The sequence below is a fragment of the Achroia grisella genome, unplaced genomic scaffold (assembly GCF_030625045.1).
Source record: "Achroia grisella isolate CSIRO2021 unplaced genomic scaffold, CSIRO_AGI_Agris_v1 utg640, whole genome shotgun sequence".
Classification (NCBI taxonomy): Eukaryota; Metazoa; Arthropoda; class Insecta; order Lepidoptera; family Pyralidae; genus Achroia; species Achroia grisella.
In genome coordinates this window covers 1,213,166-1,236,432 of record NW_026712977.1, presented here as the reverse complement: position 1 = coordinate 1,236,432, position 23,267 = coordinate 1,213,166, and the positions used below count along the sequence as shown (strand labels likewise).

The following is a 23,267-nucleotide window of genomic DNA, read 5'->3' as shown; positions in this document are numbered from 1 at the left end:
TATGTATGACTTCTATTATGTAATTTTACAGGTGCAGGAGAACCGACTAGAGCAAAGGTATCCTACGAACTGGCGGCCAGGTTACTGGGCACCAATCGAGAAGCCCAGGAAAAACTGAAGAAAGATATTGAGGCACTTGACTATACAGTATTGGCCAAGGATCCTCCTGATAAACCTGGTACTGATTATGCTAAACTAAATTCTTCTTTTTAATAAAGATATATGTAATGTGCGATTTATAATAACAACAAACTGAAAATAAAGTACAGATACTTGAAACAAGATGGAACATAGGTATATACTATAGATCTTTATAAAATCAAAATAGGGTTAATTTCATTTAATAGAAATGTGCATACGGCATAAGTTTCTTAAAGGATATTGCTACAATTATTTGTCTATTCGTCAGACTGTGTATTTCTTCAGCCACGAGTTATGCAACAGCTCCTACATGAAACTGACCGCATTTATTACCTTTGTTGTAATAGTGATGTAACTTAAAATATAGACTCTATTGTATCGTAGGAAAATATGCATGTATGTTATTCCGCAGGAAGCAAACGCGCCAGAGAGTTGTATACAAATTAAATAAATAATACAAAAATTTAAGTTTATTGTTCTCATTCTTAATAAAAAAACAAAACATTTATATTACAAAAAAATATTTATTTAGTTTATTATTATGCCGCTCGTTGTCTCAGTCTAAATACTTTAATACTAAATTTCAAATGAGTATCTATCGTACCGATCCAACTGTTCGTTTAGCCTCTTTTTTATTTTATTGTGTTTAATTTCTTTATAGACATAAAACTCACAGGAGGGCCTAAGCAGAATATGCCATCATTGTCAAAGTTGGTGAAAATTGTCGAAGAGGAAAATAAGGTAAGTAGTAAAGAAAATTATTATCTGACTCACTTTCAAAATACATTTCTTAATATAAATTGACATGGTATAAAGATCATGCTTGATTTACATATAAAACCAGTTCCGATCGATCGATATTTAAATTGTGACGTTTTGTATATTATTTACATTTAGAAATACTTATTACGACAACAGTTTGAAAAGTAAATTATTGCCAGGTTACATACATCCTGTCATATTAACTTTACATAATATAAAGTCAAATCAGCAATAGATATAGTGATTCAAGAGTAAGTTTTATGCGTATTATATATGCGTGTTATAGTATAGAACAAGCCAAGGAAATTTAAAGATTTGTAATGTATCCGTGCGAAACGGGGATTAGTCGCTAGTGTTAATATAAATAAAATGACAAAGTTATGATCACCTAAATCAAGTCGACGCAGGTTAAACGACCACAAGGTCTTATATAATGTAAAAAGCATCTATTTTCAATCTTTTTAAAAATTAAACGGAGCTACGATACATAATCGATCTGCATATATTACATATTTTGTTAAATTTCCTTGCTTTGTAATGTCTATATTTTCCGGTGACCTCGTTACACGATCCAGCAGTTTATGAGTACAATGAAAGGATCATAGTCTTAGGCTTGTCTTTTATCTTAATTTTCCATATTTTATAAATTCAATTTAGTCGCCAAAGTTTCGGTAAGTTATTATAAGTTTTAAATGTCTCAAGTTGTATTGTTTATTTATTCAGAAGTTCTGATAAATTTATTACTTACGTTTGTAAATTTATTTCGTATTTTGCCTTCATGCGAATTTCACCAAATACCTACGGATACGGGAGAAAATGAGACTATTTTTTTATTACGTTTAATAAATTAATGCTTATTTATTTAGACGTGAACAGGGTTAATTCATATTTTATATTATACTACCTACTCGCACGGACTTCGCACGGGTGTACATGTATTATGTATATAAACCTTCCTCTTGAATCACTCTATCTATTAATACTGCCTCAAAATCCATTGCGTAGTTTTAACGAATTAAGAATACACAGGGACAGACAACGAGAGCAACTTTGTTTTATACTATGTAATGATAATAATATGGTGAAGAAGTACTTTTTCACTTGAAACAATGTTCCAGTGGCACCTTTAGTGTTACAGGCCTCCATAGGCTTTGTTAACAGTTTTCCATCAGATGTTATGCAAATTAACCACTGTTGAAATATAAAAATCAACCTTATTGAACTACATGTCTGACGATATTGAAGCGATAAATATCATCAATATACTGTAATTTTACTGCATAATCTGACCCTACAAACGAAACACCACTTGCAAAGCAAGACTCTATTCGATTCAAAACGTTAGCCTAAGATAAACACGCATACGACTTTTAATAGTCTACGTTTGGTAAATTGTAATACTCTATTTAATTGTGATCTTATTTGTTAATTTTAAGCAATCTACTTCTCAAGTAATTGACGTATGTATTACGAAATTATGCTTGTATTATATGCTTAAGCTTTGTTTCTCATACTTGCAAGTTATGACATCATTATATGTATTGTAGGGCCGGTTCGCAGTGGCCAACGACTGTATCAAAGCGGGCGATATACTTTTGGTGGATAGCCCTTACGCAGCCTGTTTGCTAGCCGACTATTATGGTACTCACTGCTTACACTGTTTTAAGAGGTTTGTTTAATATCATTTTTTGCAGCTATAATTGAATGAGATTGAAATGGATTCACTTATTTTAAGGAATTATAAAATTGAATGGCCATAGAATTTCTAAGCAGAGCTTATTAGCGTTATAGTTACTAGACAACTGATATACATATATAAATATTTTTTTCTAGAATATGTACATATATAGATAACATCCGAGAACAATATGAACAATCATACGCACAGCCGAGTCAGAAGTACAGCCGTGTGCTAAATCGCTAAACTACCCAGAACCTCATTTCGATGAAAATTTTATTAGTTATTAATTATTATGCATGAGTTAACATATAGGCAAAAGTGAAACAATCTCCCTCAGCAAGCCCTAATACTTGCTGAGGTCGTAGTAAATATAATCAACTTGATATTTCAGAATAGAAAACTGTGAAGATACAGCTCCTGTGTGGTGTACAAAATGTTCTGGAGTAGTTTTTTGCAGTGTCCAGTGTAGGGACACTGCCGTTTCTACATATCACATGTACGAGTGCCAATTCCTCGATCTTTTTATAGGTGACTTTTATTTTGATATATAATAATAATAAAACTTTCTCCCTGAGTTCAATTTACTAATGGATTACAAATCTTATTAAAGAAATAGTTATGGTTGGCCTTTTAATAATACTTACTAAGGAAAGCCAACATAATAATGAAAATGGATTTCCTAGTCTAAACGACTAGGAAATCCATTGTACAAGAATTTTAATTTAATGGTAAACACATACAAACAGATTATTAATGTTAACAGATTGACTTTAAAGAGTCTTCTCTAGACATTAACTTGAAAACTGCCAAGATACACATTTGTTCTTACAAATGAGTATATTGGCGGTTTCCAAGTCCACTCTCAGTCTCATCTGATATTGATACTGTAGACTGAACTGTACGACTATGATAGGGATGAACAATACTATAATAAAATTATTTGTATAAGTTGATGGAGTATATGCAACGTTGTTAGATGTTGTGTTTTAAATTATGTATCAAATTGTAATATAATTTCCTTAATTTTTAAATTGTAAATTGTAATTTAAGGTAATCATATTCATTATTTTATTTACTTTCTTTATAATAGAAAAGTGTTAGTAAATAGAGAAGTGTTACCTAATTAGCAGCACTGTATTTGTAATATGAATATCTTGTGTGCAGAATTAATATTTCAATATCTAACTAACACGAATACTATGTATTTCGCTGGCAATCTAAGTGATAATGCTACTTTCTTATCAAATCCTATATACACATATACTTTTTCAGGCTCTGGAATGTCAGTGCTAAGCCATATAGCTCTAAGAATGGTAACACAAACTGGACTAGATACCTGTATGTCAATACATTCTAAATATCTATCAAATCAAGTGAAAACAGTAGAAGGATCAGTTCTTAATGACATAGAAGGAGTAGCAAAGAAATCTAGAATTAAAACTAGGAAAGAAAGGTTAAATAGATCTAAAAGAGGTCTTAAAAGTTTCACTGAAAAAAATAAAGAGGAAGTTGAAGACAAGATAGAAGATAAAATGAACTTAGAAGAGAAAATGGAATTGAAAGCTGCACAAATATACTCGCTGTGTACCCATTCAGAACAGAGGAAAGGAGAGGATTACCTCAAAAGAGCAATCATGGCGATGTTTCTGACTGAATGTCTAAAGAAAGCTGGATTTGTTAAGAAACAGGCGTCCTATGATTTAGCTAAAGGTAATGAATATAGTAGTTCATTTAAAAATCGTATTCATAATATTTCGGATTTAATGTAACACGAAGCTAACCTAAAATATTAGTATAAATTACATTAATAAATTGTATATAATTATATTTATTTTGATGTTGATATTTCCTTTGAATTTTCTCTCGAGCGATTTAATAAGTTGTTAATATCCTGCTATAAAAGTTAGCAAAACTAACTCTTGAAGTCTAATAAGATCCCTGTGATGGAAATGCTTGGAAACACTTTATATTCTTACTCAGTCACCACACTGAATAATATAGTATGCGGCTACTTTTACAGCATATAGTCTAGTAGTATAATACCCAGACAAAAATCCCTAGGTTCAGACCTGACTGTCACCAAAACTTATACAATTTTTATTTTTTACCCGGAGATGGAAAATCTTACAAAAAAATCAAGAAGTGACGGTAAATTCGTTTCCTTCGAAGCTGGATTCAAATATTAAGTCTAAAATAGCATATTAAGTAATATGTTGTCCACGACGAGGATAGTTAAAAAGCCTCTACATGGATATATTAATATGAACACATTACTATTAGTCTGACATACGCGTATTATGCAAAATGGAATCCTTTATTTCATCATGTACACCATTTATTATATCTATGCGTAGCTTTTGTATTTGGTCAAATTTAAATGTAGTAGTAAAATTCAGCTCTATTATACGGTATTTCATAATTCCAGTGGAGAATTCAATATGCGAGTTGATAATTCGGAACCTGCAACTGCTGCAATTCAATGCCCACGAGATCTTTGAGACACTCCGCGGGGAGCACATGTTCACTGGCTCCAAACCGGTGTATCTAGCTGTTGGCATATATCCCACTGGAGCATTGTTCAATCACGAATGTTATCCGGCTGTTGCTAGGTAAAAATGACATATGTGTACATATAATAAAAGAATTATTTAACCTTGTTTTTAACCTTCTTGTTAAAAACAAGAAAAAAGAAATAATAATAATAATAATCAATACCCCAGATTCATTCACACAGCGATACCGTGTATATTCTACTGATTTTCCTAATAGTACGAGTATTGCTATTATTATAAAGATATTTGTTTATTTTTTAACGGATAATAAAATTTATTACATTTTTTTTACATACTGCTCAATATATGAAGTATTTAAGTAAAAAAAAGAACATACTATTTTTTTATGCAAAGATGGGGACGTTACTGAACTGAGCGCTGAGCGCGTAAAATAGAGCCTATACTCGTATTAGCAAACCAAACCCTATGAAACGCTGAAAATCACAGTTCCAGACGTATTTTGGGACGCCACTGAGATGCACAAACAAGGATGATATATTGCATTTTATCGCTAATTTAAATCGTCTACGACAGGTACTTCGATGGTAAAAACATTGTCCTGCGAGCTACCCGACCGCTGAGCCCTGGTGAAGTGGTATCAGAAAATTATGGCCCTCACTTCCTAATGCGTGGACTCAAAGAACGGCAGCGGGCACTAACATGCCGGTATTGGTTCCGCTGTGAATGTGCAGCGTGTAAAGAAGACTGGCCTACTCTTAAACAGCTGAGTGACGCCCCGCCTAGCCTCAGGTACGTATTATTTTTTTATTTACCTAAATGGCAATCAAATTGGTGGCTCATTTGAAGGGAACTGGCAACCTTCACCTGTATATGAATTATCGGTAAACTAGTCTTCAAGGTACCTCTGATACGTTGACATTCAATAGCCCCGTATTTTCACTTTAAAATCAAAATACATATTACATATCAAGCCGCTAAAGGTAAAACTTTAAGAAATGTAAGATTATGAATTTCCTATTCTACAATAATTTCGAGTTTTTAATTTAAATTAAGAAGTTGTTAGTATTAATTACACTATGCCGCTCTCTACTCCAGATGGAGAAGAGATTAACAGTCGTAAGCATTTATAAGACAATTGTTACTAAAGGTCTCCCAATGATTTCTTCAATTAAATTACATACTACTAGGGTTGCCAACTTTTTTTGACAAAAAAAAACATAACTGGTACGGATAGGAAAAAAGTATTAGGAATAACAAATATTTATCTAATTTAAATAAAAATATTTTTATTGCTTTAAAAACATATTTTATGTGCATTTATATTACATTCCGAAATGATATCTAACATTTCGTTCAGTAATTATAAATCGTTAGGTACCTATAGTGAGTATTTTGTTTTACGCAATATAATTGCATACATATTTTGTATATGAAATTATATAACATGAATACCAAAAATAAAATAGGATACATTATTATAAAGTATGGTTGACAATCCTACATACTACATATAAATCGCAATTCTGTTTACATTGAATTATTAATATTATTACAATTTGCATAATATTTTATGGGCGGCATCAATCCGCTTTTCCAATAGCTGTTGAAATTGCAGTAAATTTAGGTATAGAGTTTATAAACGAAACTAGAGAGCTGTATTTTAGTGTAAACTACATATGTACTCTCCCAGGCAGCCCACAATTTCAAATTTCCAATTCCGTTAGTTGAGACTGTGCGTTTGATATCTGTCAGTCGGGCGGAACCAATCTGTTTACACAGGTTTATACCTGTGTCGACATTTCCATTACGTTATTGGCAGCTTCCACTGCACCGATCTCGTTTCTAAAATAAATATTACTCACATCCATATTTTGTATTTACATCAATTTTCAACTATTGCAACGAATAGTGTATTTGTAATAATTCTTTCTCGTCAATATTTTTTTACGTAAAATAACATGCAATCAGCAATAGTAAACAATTCTGTTCGGAACTATTTGCCGCCACATGATGATACAGTAAGCCTACATTCTGACGTACCTCCATTGATGGAAACATCTAATGAACCAATTTAATCCAAAAGATAGCGGTAGGCTCACCTCTATTTTCAATATACCTAGCTAAGTGTATTTCTAACTACCTATAATAGACTAAGTATCTGTAATAACAGAAGTGAAGCATTTTTAAAATTATCATTATCCTGATTGTAATATATGTATTTTTAAATTACGTCAGATGTCACAACTTGGATTGTACGGGCAAGTTTCGACCCCTCCCACAGTGCATGCCCGACACTTGTATCAAGTGTTCTACGCCAATCGACAAAGAACTTGTGGATATTAACTTGGATAATGTGAAAAGGTGCTGCGAACGATATAAGGTAATACCAGTGCACATGACGTTGCTCTGCTGTACAAAATAATCATACTTCAATATCCGGCTCGAAGGACTTTTGGTCCTTTACACCGGATATTAAACCGTGTGTTTGAACATATATGTCGTAGTTTCAATCGTAGTAATGTCGGCACTACCAGACGTCGACGCGTGATACGAGGTGGTATACCCCGCGGGGTGGCGTCGTCTCCAGACTGGCTGGTTGTACCCTAACAGGAAGCTGTGAATATTTCCTAAAAAAAGACGATCGATTTTTAGATGCTTTCTTTATTGACATTTTATCTTTGGGAACTTATTTATTTGATGACATTATGTTTAAGTTAAATACTAATATCATAAATGCAAAATGTCTCTGTCTAAATGTGGTCTGTCTATATCTTACTTTTCAAAATTAAACGCCTGAACTAGCTTTAATGAGCATTTCAAAAAAAAACCAGACGCAATATTTACACCTATACTATATTATATTGAATCTCAAACATTTCTTCGTCTTCAAAACAAATTTCATTAAAATACCTTCTATCGTTTACTTATGAAAGATAACAGACAGATACACTGTCGCATAATATTAGTACCGATTATAAAATTCACATCCATAACAAAGAAACCAACGTTTCGGGTATTTTACTAAAACGGCTGTTTGTTTTTGAATAAACAACCTTTTTAGTAAAATGCAAGACGAAATAAGTAAAACATGTCATACAAGCCCTCTCCTATAACATTTCTCATTATGCAACCGGAAAATGTTTCATTTCGCTACACGTGCATCCACGGTAATCATACTCGTACGTAGTCTACCTGTAGCGAGATTTAAGATCACATTGAGGCATATTCCGATACATTCATTCGATATAGATAGTTGCAATTCTGTAAACTTCAAATCTTCGGCTATAGAAAATTAAAAATAATTCAGCGATATCAGGACACCAAGACACATATGAAAAACTAATCTTAATTTATTAAGTAAAAAATTTATCCCCTTTTTACGAAATTTCTGCAGACGAACGAAACGTCTTTGCATAAAGTCTAATCTTTTTCTTTGTAACTGAATATACATAACTTTACTTTTCAGGAGGGTACCAAACTTATGAACGCAGAACGCCTCGATGATGCTCTCACAGTAATGTGTGATGCAATAAATACGTACCATGAAGTTGCGCGCGCGCCACACAAGGAAACCCAACTAGCTCAGGAGTCGCTCAGAACATGCTTTGCATTTTACGGTAATGTACATAAAGTACAAAGTGGAACTAGCGATGAACTAACTAAGAAGGTAGCAGAGACCAAGATTACTTAGAATACCTCTCAGTGTAACACTGTTGTTGAGTTTGTTGAATTAAATAAAAATACTATATTCAATGACTGTACATTTAATTTTATTAAGCAATTTAGATAAATAAAAAAAGAAAATATACCAGTACTAGGACTGATTAAATTAGTAGAAATTATTTAACTTGATCCTTTCGCTAAAGCTACCATATTAAGCAAATCAAAGGCAAAAACTCCAACTCTGTCGATCTTCATCACTATAACTACTAATATCGAAGCAATATTGAATATAAACAACGCACTCGTAACTTTAAACTGCATTATAATATCACATCAAAATGTAATCACAAGATCACATGCTGAGTATAAAACATTACAAGAGTCCAAACGTAAAGCTGATTCTGAAATATTTGATGTTAATGTAATAAATCATAATCACCACGACCTAACTGCCAATATTAACTAGTAGAAGGTTGATATATAATTATAGTATAAGTAAAGTAAAATATAAACGTGTTATTATAAAATCTAGGGTTCACACTGATTGAATCAATCATCATCGAAAAAAGTCTTGCAAGCGCATTCCTGTGGGTCAGTATCGCCATCACCCTCGCCGGTGCTGGATACTGTCCGTCTTAAAGACTGGACCTGCGTCTGAAGACCAAAGACACGCAGCTGCGCCTGCTCAAAGTTCTCATTGAGTCGTTGTATCTGGCACTGCATGCGACATTGAATCTAGAACAATTGTTAATGAGGTTTTCATATGAAACACTTGACATTCTCACACATGGTTCCTTATATATAAATGCAACATAACAGCAATCTCTCCCGGATTATGGTAATTGAACGACCATTGAAAAACTAAAAATTGACTTTATAACAATAATATCCGTCAAAATTGTAAATTTATACACAGTTTATTTTTTTCGGCCAGTTTTGAACTTACGATCTTGATAGATTCAAACTTAGAGCATAACGATCTAACTCCAGATGTACTATATTATATAGGTACTAATTACAATTAAATACAAAAAGACAATTCTTGCTAAACTAAATTGTACACTTGCTTATTCCTTCACAAATAAAATATTAAATAAATTAAACCAAATACGAATTATTGGGCTAACTTGACATTATCTGTAATAGTTTTCCTCAATTAAACAAAGTTACAAAACACCCACATAGTTTAAAATAAATTTGTAGGATTTCATTTCTATTAAAATTGTTAGGTTAGGTTTAACTGTCCGTCTAATTATTTAAATAGCGCTAACAACTGTAACATATTAGGAATGTATTAATTAGTAACCGTAATTTATAATTAAACTGACCCATTTTTGTTTGTATTCCGAACAGAATTAATTAAAATAATTACAAATATTTGCATGCCGGTGTTAGGCAACAAGCAAATATTTGAGAGAGAGATGTCTGTTTACACTTGAAGGTAATATAATTAATGATGAACCTGCATTCATTGTATGTAGTAAGAAACTGGTTTTCGAGATACAGGTTTCCCCCATTTAGATTGCAAGATCTAAATGTATAACATACAGACGTGTATGTTAAAAAATAATTTCACTATTGTGAATAAATATTTATTATGCAAGTATCATTACTTGAATAATAAATATTCACAATAGATAAGAATCATTTCTTAACGAGTAATTTCATTGCACAATATGCACTCTACTGCTGATACGCAATTTAAAAAGCAAGCTGGTTATCAGCTGAAATAAATGAAGTTTTTCGATTTTTTATAGTTTACTCTAAATGTTGCCATTCCAGAGGTTTGTTGTGTAATTTCATTGTCTAATCTATACTCTGCAATCGACACACAGCTTCAAAAGCAATCTGTTTAGCGACAGAAATAGCTTAGGTTGACTTACCCATCGGCTCTTTCTACAGTTTACCTCTGTTTATTCATGGTTGTCAACAACTTATTTGCCATTCCATATACATAAAAAAGGGATACTTTTTTTAATTTAAATAAGCGAAATAATCTTTGGGGGAGGCCTATGTCCAGCAGTGGACGTCTTCCGGGCTGCGATGATGATGATGATGAAGCGAAATAATCTTACTTCTTCACGCTCTTTCTCTGCAATTTTTACTTGAGCCCGACTGACAGCGAGTTGTCGTTCTAATTCTGCTATAGTTGTTTGCATACATCTGAAACAAAATATAAATGTGAATATAACTATAATATATATTTAAATAACAAATATCTGTATTTTAATTATATTAATTACATATATTTAAGGAGTCATTTTTAAATTACTTCAATAAGAACCTAATATCTTTTGTAGGTGACCCAATTTTTATGATTATTTGTATCTATGAAAGCAGATGTTCTTCATGTGATCTTATTAACAATGACCTAGATCAGACTGTATTATTATCACATTTCAAAATTGGCGAATAAATTCGGGAATAAACCAAAATAACCAGAGTAATAGCAATATTTTATTGAAACAAAAATATAATTTTAGTTTTTGCGTAAAAGCGTAACAAATATCCATCCGTACAAACTCATAAACTTTAAAATATTATTAAAAATTATTTAATAATATTACTTAATACTATTAATAAAATTATTATTAATAGTATTAAGTATTATTCTAATAAAGTTAAGTTTTAATAAATACTCTATAAAATAGTTTTTTTTTAATTCTACACCATATTCGTATTCAGGAGTCAATAAGAATGCAAGTAAACTGGCTTGTGCTCTTTTCAAACAAATGTTCTACAACTTTACACGTTTGTGATTCTGTTTGAATACAAACTACCATATAGAACGAAGTCAATCGACATACTAGGTGTTTGCCGTGACTTCGTCTGTGTTTGAGACAATATTATGGCCTATATCCGTGATAGAATCTGTATTCACGTGTATCTGTAATCTGTATTCACAGATTTCATTAAGATCAGCCGATCAACTATTTAATCATAAAAGTCTATTCGGAATAAATTAAGTAGAATGTTATTTTAATAACACCCTAAATATTATATATTACATTTATAATCACATTAAAATTTAACAATTTAGACCTAATAAAACCTAAATTCAGTACTAAAACAACAATATATTCAAATGAAATTAATGTAAAATACAATTCGAAGATATATCTAAATTAAACACGACCAAAATAACATTGGAATTCATTAAATGAATATTAGGATATTATAACACTTCACAAATAAATGCATGCAATATTCCCAATTTAATTAATTCTGCAGCACACAAACAATTCATTAGCATTAATTATTAATATGGGTATTTGAGCAGCTTACTACTTCACACCTCGCCACAGGTAATGTTACCAATGACAATTAATGAATCTATAGCTCAGCGTCGCACCAAATTTCGAATTGCAAATGAGAACGGACCAATGCCAAGCAAGAATTCGATTCGATCAAGTATTTGAAAACGGTATTTGATTCGGACTTGATTATTGTCAAGTATTTATTAAGCAAAGACGACTTGGGAAATGGCAAAGTTATTATTGGAAAAATTCAGTTAATACACCTGAATATTTTCAAACTGAAATTTAAATCTGTCAATAAATTAATGTCGAAATTCCAACTCTGCAGTCATGGGGAAAAAATATTAGGTATTCATATTCCAATATAACTTATTTACTTTACTAAATAAATAAATTTTAATGTCACATTTCTCTTCAGATTTGAATCGAAAATTTTATTGATGTTTTATGGTTTATAAATGGACAGAAAATATTTATTTGGTGTTCAAATTAAATGAATAACATGAAAAACCTGCGATTTCTTTTGCTATAAAATATAGTCGTATAACATCATTAATATATCGGACAGGTTTTTTGAACTATTAATCTACACATCAAATTTCACTGTTACTTTTAGCCGTTGAGTACTTAAAAAATAACAAAGAAACTAACAGACAGATGCTCTTCAAAATTTGTAATGTACATATTTAAACATGCTATGGTGTATTATTTATTATATATTATTATTTCTGTATACAGAAATCGAAATCTTACTTCAACGTAAATCTTCAAGTAGCCCCAACCTAGAAATGCTAAAGAGTAGAAAAAGTAAATACATACTTGCGCATGGTATCAGTACGTTCGTTGGACCTTTGCAGTGCTCTCGATGCTTCATCCCTGGCGCGGTCCAGTTCTCCTCCAAGTTGAGCACACTCATGCATCTTCTCCTGCAGTCGCTTTTCATTCGCCAACACTGATTCTTCCATACGTATTACGTTGGATCTGCAAAATAATAGATATGAATAGCTTTAATCAGCTTTATACATTATTTAATAATATTTCAGAATAATTCACAAAACGGTATTTAGTCTCAAGCTATGCAGAGCTTGTCTTACAAGTGATATCTATATACATATTTTTTAGTAAATACATAAAAAGGACTACATTATTTGTAAAATCACAATGCAATTTAGATCCAACTAAAATTTGAAAATACATTTTATTGCTTCTCAGAAATCTATACAATCATAACGTCCTTAATCTTGTTTATTTTTAATTATGGTAAATTAAGTTTAATTATATGTACATTTTATTTGCTCTTTTTTCCTTTGTTGTTTATATTATATTTTATATTGTATTTTTTACATTGCACTGAATAAAATATTTTTCTTTCTTTCTAATCTTACACCATTTTACAGTGTTAGCTTACCCTTGAGTGTTAAGTCAATTGTATGCTTTACATTCCTCTTCTTATTAAACATAAAATAATTTTGTAAAATTACTCACTTAAGCCTTTCTATCTCACTCTTGAGTGTTATATTTGTTTCTGTCAATTGAGAAATCCTTTGCTGTAACAATGCTAACTGCTTTTCATCGCCTGTTCTCTCCGGTGGCTTCTCTGGAGGTTTCATACTATTATGAAGCAGAACATGGACCTAAAATGGTGTCAATTAGATATATCATAGTATGTCTATTATTAATAATAAAAATATAACTGTATTACAGTTGGATATAATATCAAAAATATTGCGATTAGGAATCGTACGATACTTCGTACGATTCGTAATCGCGATAGTCACCACAAGAATCGATAATAATGTCAACCTTCAAAATAAGAAAATTAAATATTATACAAAAATAATAGAATTAACAATATCAATTTATTAACAGCTAATAATTAACTACGGATTGAAAAAAAAATTTGTATGAATAATAATAGAAATTTCTTGTCCATTACTGGAATGGAATGGAATTTCTATCTAAATTCAAAATGCACTTGACCTTTTCCCTTGCACAATTTAGTTCTCTAGCCAACTGCTCAGCATTATGCTCGGCGATAGCCTGGGCCTGTTGAGCGTCTTTTAATCTCAATTGTGTAGCTTTAAGAAGGTCTGGAATTGGCGCCAACTCCTGTAGTTTCTCTTGGAACTTCAACTGTAAAAACCAAATAAAGTGTATTATATATATTTCGATTTAAGATAAAAATATAGACAATAAATATCATCGGAATTTATGCCAGAGCCAAAACTATAAACCAAATTTAATTTCGTTCCACTGACTTACTTTGACTCGTTGTATTTCCAGATTTATTTGTTCGCTTATACGTGTATTGTCCATGTCCATCATATCCATTTGACGACGTTGTTCTTCTACCAGCTGTTGTGCTTGCATGTACTAAAAGAATTTTCATAAAGCTAAATTTATTTCTTTATGATAATTTGTCACTATATTTCATACATCATGTACTAATTATAAATTATACTGTAGCTTAGGCAGAATATTTTCCTCTGCCAGTCATCTCCATTTGCCCTCATCTAAATATGTATTTATTTTAATAGAACAAACCTTGATCCTATAATCCTGTAGTTGTTCATTCTGTTCTTTCATTAAAATCCTCAACTCCTCGATTTCTTCTTTTGCCTCCCTGTAGCACTGCTTCAATGACCTCACATTGACCTCTTGCTCAAATGCCTGTTCCTTTGTCCCCATTAACATATTTGTATGTGTAGCCAGGCCTTCGAACTTCATTTCTAATTCCCTTAATTTATTCTGAGCCTCGCGATGTTGACAGCGTTCTTTCTCCAATTCTTCTTTCTTCCTTAACAGGTCGGCTCGTAGCATTGCACACTATGTTATATAATCTTTTTGGATTTACTTGTATAAAAGATATGCTACTACTTATTTATAATAACCTAAAATTCATTAAGCTATTTACAGTAAATAAGTTGACACCCCAGCTAATGCAAAGTGGCTTCTACTACTGCCAGATTCTATAAACATGAACAGCACTATGGATATCCCATAATTGTGGCACCAGTAGTAACTCTCATTCGTTGTTTTTCTCAAGAACTACCTCAACTGTGTCATGCCTCCAAAACCTCCAATGAAAAAAAAGCCTTCAAAGCAAGCTGCTTATTACCAATAATAAAAAGAAACGAAGACCAGTAAAAAAACAGCATCTTATTTTAATTTCAATGTTTTAGTTTTTATAAACAAGATTAATATTAATAATTAACATGGTTCTATAAAAGTTCAACAGATTACCTCCGTAACTTTAGTTTTGAAGTCCTCCTCCGTCTGACGCAGCTGAATCGTTAACTTTTGCACTTCTTTTTCCGCTGGTGTCTATAAAATATTTATTACCCTCCATATATTCCAGCATGATCAGTTGTAATAAAACATTGGTTGTATTACAGATTAATTTATAATACTGGTATTGGAAATTCAAATTAATAATGCAACTGGAACTGAATATTATTTGCAGCTTGTAATTATTTAGCCAGAGGAAATGACAGAATATAATTACCGGTGGTGCATTGGGGTTGCAAGGGGCCGGGCAGGGGGGACAGACGCCGCACTGAAACATTTGTCAAAATACAAAGGGCTTAGGTTTATTAGTTCCATTGAAATCTGGACATTGAAATGATCCGGATTGATGAATTCGTTTGGCTTTAGATTTGCCGAGATATCATGTTTTGAACGTATTCTCATGTATATGTACGTACAATAATAAAAACAAGTATATTCCTCTGTGATATATATAATAACATTCTAACGTACGTATTAAGACGTCTAGACATATAATAGCAATGATCTTTATAAAAACATCGTGTTCGTTTGAAATTAAATTTAAATAGGCAATATTAATGCAGACTGTAGTGTTGCTTGTTTATGATTGCATGCAAAACAACATTGTAGAGTTCTTATAAGAGAAATAACATTAGAAACCTATTAGGATTGAATCTTGTTGAATGCTGGATGTAAAGTCAAACAACTTGCGGTAATTTACTTGCCAAACTATAATATAAATGTACTTGCTCTGTCGACTCTATGAAATGTGGTTAGCTCGAGTAAGTCGTGCTTCGAGACATATGCGAGCGTCGAGCTTTATTAGCGCATGCCGTTAGCTATATCCCCCTATACTGCTCATATAAATTCTAATCTGGGATATATTTTGTCTATGTTATAGAGACACTAATAAACTCGTATTTAAAGAGATTTTAAGTATATACTTTTCGTGAAAAATGGCAAGAGCTCAACTGACAATGAGCACCTATGAAATTATATGTGAACGAATTTTATACATTTAATTTTCATAGTGTCATGGAATCATCAGGTTCACACTCTGGTAGAAAAATTAATCCGACTAATTAACAAATATAGATTTCTATGATATATTTTTGTATATTATTATTTACATTTATTATGATTCTATTTAACATCCATACATATATAATAATGTTATAATTATAATAATAATTCAATAATGCAATCTAGTTGCAAGTTGAGCACAGCTTAAATTATGGATACTGGACAACTGATATAAATATATAAACATTTTTTTTTCTATAATAATAATGTAATAATAATAATGTTTATTGAACTAATATTTAGTACAGCCTTGACAATACATAATATCTATACATAATATATATAGAAAATACCCTTACCACTAACCAACAATCATATAATACTAATCAATACAAATGTTTCCATCATGCGAAGAATCGAAACCCACGACCATCGAAATTAAAGCAGTGTGGTAAACCGCTACACCACCGAGGCCGGTACTTGGTAATGCCGTAATTGTATTGTTATTAATATAGGCCGTACTCTCGACGTTGCATATGACGTAGTCGGATAACTTAAACAAGTTACGGCTGCTAACGTCCAAACTTGTGACAGTGCGGTACTAATAGATGAGTACGAAGTTCTGTGTAATATGTCGTTACACTCAGTAACGACTGTCTCATCCATCACACTAACAAACGGGTACGACTTATTAAGACTGATACAGTCCGTATACTTATTCCGATATACAGTATCAGAATTGGATTCAAGATATGATAATGTGCTGTTTCACACCTTTTCGTACCTCATCATCATCTGCTTCCTTATCCCATTTATTTGAGGTCACGTAAATCTACAATGATTATTTAAAAGAGCAACACACAAGTTTCTTGGTCGTTCTTCTTGTGATGAGACAGCTTTCCGAATGAGCGGTAGATTAATAAAATTGTTGTGACAATTGAAAAGTACTTAAATTAAGTTTATTTGAAATTTTTTTTATATTCTGTTCTATTCTTTCGTACATCATCATCATCTGCTTCTTCCTTATCGCATTTATTTGGAACCGGCGTAAAATGTTTTTTTATTCCATATTTCCCCTTCGCAGTCACTCGTCATTTACTCCCTTTCTTACCATATCATCTTTCACACTTCCATCCATTTCTTTTTCTGCCTTCCTCTGCCCTTATAACCAACCACATTCATATGTAACACCTACATTAAAATATTATCTTCCTTCCTTTACACCTTTCCGTACATATCCAATAAAAAATTGTTTAAATTTTATAATCATTATATAAAGGAACCAACATTGTTCATAATTCGATTTATTCTTGATCACAAAATTCAAAAGCACTGTATAAAAGTAAATTGAATTTACACCTATATTATAATTAGATTCGATTAGATCAAATCGATTAGTAATGGGTAATGAATTCACATTATTGGGTTTTTAATAAAATAATAACAAATACTCAGCATTACATTACTATCAGTACACAGTGCTGAGTTTACAGTAATTGTATAATTAGCATCAAAGTTAATACTAATCATATATCCACTATTCAGCATACCTACTATTGTCGGCCTCGGTAGTCTTCATGTTTATCATACCACTTTACTTCTTATTACATAGTGTCGCGGGTTCGATTTCTCGCAATGTTTTTTTGTAATTGTCTGTACGTTTTCTATGTATATAACACATTATTAAAAATGTACTTAAGTATCTATATCAATTGTCTAAGTATTCGTAACACAAGCTCTGTTCAGCTTGAGAGTGGATTCCTCTGTGTTAATAGTCCTAGGGTTATTATATTTATTACTAACGGTCCCAGCAACCTGATAAAATTGCGAAAATTTGTTAATTAAAATCACTATTAAAAAATGGCGGTTTGATGATAAAAGGTTGATATATTAGGGTTGTGTATAGTTTTAAGGTCACATTATAAAAAATTTAGAAGAAAAAATTTTGTCCCAAATATAAAACAAATGTTAGAGGTGGAATCAACCCTTATCACTAAGGGGTGTGAAAATTAGTATAAATCTAAATATGCTTACATTTCATAAAAATCGGTCAAGACGTTTCGGAGTATAGTAACTAACATTGTGATACGAGAATTTTATATACGTATATGATTATTCTATAACGCCTGTATATTTTGTCAATAGTGAGTGCATTCACAAAAAAGTATTAATCTACACTATTCCAACAATGCGTGTGCATTCACTGTTGAAAAGACTAACAGCCAACGTTTTGTCAAGCCCTCTCGGCTAAAACGTTTCAATTCCGAACTGCCAATACACGTGACATATCAAAAGCGTTTGTATATGCCTTTATGAATGAAAACATTTGATTTGATATCCATTCGGATAGGCCTTTTGCTTTGGGAGAATTGTCAAAGACAGCCTTTACATGCCGCTGGTCAGATATTCTCCTACTAATGTATTACGAACTAATTCACATTCACATTGGACTAGGTAAATGGGAGGACGGTTGCGTATGACAGCCGTCTGTATATGAAACCTACCATAGAAATTGCACTCTTTGTGTTCTTATTATAATATAAGAGCAAGTAATGGGACAAGCTCGCACAATGGACATCAGATTACATTCTGTGTTCCTATTACTCCCCCTTTAACAATACGTTTACCGACTATACGCAGATATAATCACGCTACGTTCTTGTGAGCAAATAAAGAATTGTAAGTTATCTGTATTTGATATTAACTAATAATATCATCTGCCGCGGGTAGTCGCGGCAGATGTCGCATTCAAAAATACAATATAGTATAATTAAACTCGTACTATACTATACTATAATATACAATATCTATTAAATGTATTGCGTCATACTTTAAGTATCGTGATGCAATCTTTATAAGTAAAGACACGTTAATTGAATTTTTAAAAAATCGTCGGTTAAATAGAAAAATTACACAATACAATTTTTTTTACAAGACAAGTATTTAAGTTTCAAGTATTCAATTTAAAGTTTTTAAACTTATTTAAATTATTATTTTTTCCTTTAAAGTTTTAACATAAATTTACACAGAAGTATTATATATCATCAAAAGTATTTAGATAATTATTAAGACGGCGATTAATGATTAAAGGATGATTCTAGCTTCTAATTTTGAAAAATATCATTTTTCTATTTAACATAATAATTTCAACGAAATATTAATTTTTATCAGTATTTAAATGTGTTTTTGCTATTGACAAAAAATTATTCAATGTGTAGAAGTAATATTATTATCTAGAATTATTACTATAAATATTATTTTATTTTATCACAAAAATATAATAATAATCTCCTACTAAAGTTTCTCTTCTCTTGTACAGTCATTCAGATCTGCACAAGTATTAGAAATATATCGGTACCAAAGGTGATCTAAACTCATGTCCCAGGTCAATTAGCTCTCATAACAAGCTGGCAAAAATCTTCGAAATTGTACACGTACCTCAATTTAATAAATTTTTACCCATAAAATAAAACGTAAAGTGAATAAAACATTATGTATACTTTGCTCACGCCGTGACTCGACATGAATTTACAAGTAGATTCGATTTATCATACTTCGTTTATGTAGGTACACATTCAGACTGCGCGTATTCAGATTTTGAAATTCATCGTACACTAGTCCCTCAATGTGCATGTCACAATATGAAAAAAACAAATACTATGGAATAATTACTTAAAAATTATTCTCAATACAAATTAAAAAGTTAATATAGAAGAAGTTTCAAATATATATTGAACATATATTACATTTAATTCCATCCACTCACAATCCAATGTTTCGTTGATTGTCTAAGGAAGGTTCTTTTACATAATTAACTACTTCACCTCAAGCCTTTTAACACCTGTTTCATTGCTTTTCTTTTTCTATACCGCAATTGAATTTCCCATTGATAGCCTAATGAGAATTTTTATTGTGCGATTCAAACGTTAGGGCACGCTCGCTACCTCTGGTGTACTTTTTAAATAATGATTCGCATACTCGTGTATTGGAAACGGTCTATTTGTTTTCAAAATTGACACACAATGCAATCGTGGCGAGACTTTATAAAATGTTCTGTAGATTGGTAGTGGACGGCGGAACGGGGGACGGTGAGGGAGGTGTTCAGGGAATTCAATTCGCAAACAGTTACAGTATGCTGCTGAAGTTTGTTTACGAAATCGATTGCTTTGTACGTACAGGTAATGAGTTTTATTAATGAGCAATTCCAGAGTTCTTTCTATTGTATTAGAAAATCATTTGTATTTTATATTTGTATAAAGAGTTGGTGTTCAATTTTTTTTCGGACTACTCTAATGATTTTGGCCTTTACTGGCCTTTACAGCTTCACCAGACAATAGGGGGCGAATGAAGATGCACTCCAAACCAAAGGAAGGATTTATGAAGCAGCTAAAGGCCAACTCCTACCTGACGGATACGACTTTAGTCTGAGGGCACCACTAGGGTTTCGAACCTTGGCTCAGGCCGTAATTTCGATCTCCGTTTGTATTGGACGGGGGATCCATCGAAGGAGTCACAATTTTAATGTGTGCATTCGTATATATACGAATCACTCTACAGAAATTTAATAGCGTGTTTGAGAACACCACCTAATTATAGTAGTTTGGTGGTTGCGAACAACACCTTTACAAACCTAATGTAAACTATAACTGACAGAGTATGTCATATTGTGAAAACTCTAATTAGTGTTCTCTAGTTGATGTTGGAAACAGTATAAGCTTATACTAGTTAATACTAATTGGCATATACAGTTGAAATCTAAACTGAAAATGTACATATTTTAGTTATAAAATAGGAATTAAAGGAAATAATATGTTTAATACATAACAATACATTATATTAAGCTATTTTATAGCTTTGGGACATAAATTTCTACGAGAAACTGTTAGGAAAATTGAAAGATTATTATATTTTCTACTAAGGCAACCTAACAAGCAGAAAATAAAAAAATAATAAAAGGCATCCGAGACAGTAGAGGATATTAAGTGATACTTTTTCGCGATCGTGGATGCTTCGACATAAAAATTAATTTAATTTTTTTGCTCTAAAATATCACTTGGTAATAAGTAGGGCCTTAATTACGTAACGTTTTTTGTTTAGGTAACGTTTGTTTACTAAGTTTAAAATCCATAATTTGCAATATGTAGGAACTTTACAGTTGGGTATCGTACAACTTAGCTTGCATCTGCGAAATTCATATAGTTATAATAAAAAATATAATTGACTGCGATAACTACTTGTAATTAATCTGGTACTGAGTTACACATTTATAAAGTATCATAGTCAATGATGTTGTCTGTCACAATCTTTATTAGACACTAACAATTCTATATACAATAAATAATAAATTTGTATAGAAAATACTATATATGAACTATAAAAGTATGTGGCCAGTACGTCACCAATAATCCACATGTAGAAATCATATCATATTTATTTTAATTTGGAACCATTGTTATACTCGCCTAATTAAACAACCAGTTAGTAAAATGACTAGCATGACTTACGAACCAGAAAGGTTGAGGATTTGAAAATTATACCTTTATCAATTTATTTTCGTAACTCTGTGGTTGGAAATACCGGAGACAAACTACAATATTGACAGTTGTTATTGTTTCTGAATACAATATTATATTATTATAGATTACACTTACAGCTCTGCTCATTGGAGGTACGGGGGGACCGCCAGACTGTAATGGAAATATTCTTCTAATTACACCAATAACAGATCATTATAATCGCTCAAAAGTGTCCCACAATTTTCTTCAAATACGAGAAACATTTAGCCTATTATTATCATGTTTATTATAAGGCTTGGATCGTGTTTTATTATAAATTTTCTCTCTCCCGTAAACGTATTTCGCTTTGTTCCACTGCAATTATTTCAATTTATCTCGTCATAAAAAGCTGCCTCGAATATCAAATAATATTACAATATTTGCTAAATTTTTAAGGCAATCCTGATTTTTGTGCTTAGCAACATATTTACAGATTCATTTATATAGACAGCAATATTAAAATATAAATGTATGAGTGAAATAGGCAATTAATTAAAAATTACTTTGGTAATATCCATGAAAACATAAAAGATATCACTACCAATAAAATAAGCGGATTAAATTTCGAAAGCAATTTCTTTCTGAATTTCTCATGAATTATTGAGTTCTGTACCTAAATCACGTTAGTTTATTCCTAATTCAGCTATTAACTCACCGGTTGCTCGAAACAGGTGTTCTGTCCCCCACCACCACGGCACGAGCTGCCGGCAGCTCCTTTTACAGCATCCATTTCGGTTTTAATATGCCGCACTTCCAATTCCAAACCACCCAGCTGTCTCTCCTATATCATATTAAGATACATCAAATCGAAAACCCTTCGTGTATGTATGTCTAATATAGAATCTTACTCAAATTTAGCGACGTTTCGATATGCAGTTTCGAGTCAGGAATTCACAATTGCATCATGTACAAATAATTCTTTGATCAGATCAATTCACGCTATGTGAATTGTCCTAGGTATTACACCGTAGCTAAGCAGAGCTTGTGTTAATTGATAATTGACAAAAATACTGAGACATTTTTTTTGTATATGCATTCCATAATATATAAAACACCCAAACCGATACAAACAATCATACTCATGAATACAATGTACTAAACTGCCACGATCATTGTAGCCGTAATACTTCATTGTTGCTGATTTGTACGGATGCAATCGTAAAAATGAAACTTTTTAAAGTTTCAAGTAAATCAATCATCTACTTTCCAATTCTGTATCGCTGTTTGTTCTTCCAGCTTCTCCATTCACCGCTAGTTTACACGGGTGACAGGGCGTCTGATAGCTATGAAACTCTTATATTTGTTCTTTAAACTCTTAATTTTATAGGAGCTGAGATGAAGTAAATAATTAAAATCTGATAAATATCAAAAAGTTTATATTTACCATCACCAAAATCAGTAAATA

General features: G+C 31.7%; 2 protein-coding genes across 2 annotated transcripts in view; one reads left to right on the top strand and one right to left on the bottom strand.

Annotated features, from left to right (window-relative positions):
- Positions 1-8,807, top strand: part of LOC131849252 (SET and MYND domain-containing protein 4) — a 34,574-nt gene extending 25,767 nt beyond the window's left edge. The window contains exons 5-13 of the mRNA XM_059199285.1: positions 32-178; positions 803-882; positions 2,451-2,572; positions 2,976-3,112; positions 3,857-4,294; positions 5,010-5,193; positions 5,671-5,886; positions 7,333-7,477; positions 8,564-8,807. Coding sequence (XP_059055268.1) covers positions 32-178; positions 803-882; positions 2,451-2,572; positions 2,976-3,112; positions 3,857-4,294; positions 5,010-5,193; positions 5,671-5,886; positions 7,333-7,477; positions 8,564-8,788 — 1,694 coding nt within the window. The 3' untranslated portion in view covers positions 8,789-8,807. The remainder of the gene's footprint in view (positions 1-31; positions 179-802; positions 883-2,450; positions 2,573-2,975; positions 3,113-3,856; positions 4,295-5,009; positions 5,194-5,670; positions 5,887-7,332; positions 7,478-8,563) is intronic.
- Positions 8,808-9,004: 197 nt separating this feature from the next.
- Positions 9,005-23,267, bottom strand: part of LOC131849122 (paramyosin-like) — a 38,221-nt gene continuing 23,958 nt past the window's right edge. The window contains exons 12-22 of the mRNA XM_059199116.1: positions 22,518-22,643; positions 21,959-21,994; positions 15,523-15,573; positions 15,261-15,341; positions 14,562-14,843; positions 14,280-14,390; positions 13,998-14,150; positions 13,503-13,651; positions 12,837-12,998; positions 10,836-10,923; positions 9,005-9,495 (exon numbers count right to left, since the gene is read on the bottom strand). Of these exons, the coding sequence (XP_059055099.1) occupies positions 9,310-9,495; positions 10,836-10,923; positions 12,837-12,998; positions 13,503-13,651; positions 13,998-14,150; positions 14,280-14,390; positions 14,562-14,843; positions 15,261-15,341; positions 15,523-15,573; positions 21,959-21,994; positions 22,518-22,643 (1,425 nt within the window). The 3' untranslated portion in view covers positions 9,005-9,309. The remainder of the gene's footprint in view (positions 9,496-10,835; positions 10,924-12,836; positions 12,999-13,502; positions 13,652-13,997; positions 14,151-14,279; positions 14,391-14,561; positions 14,844-15,260; positions 15,342-15,522; positions 15,574-21,958; positions 21,995-22,517; positions 22,644-23,267) is intronic.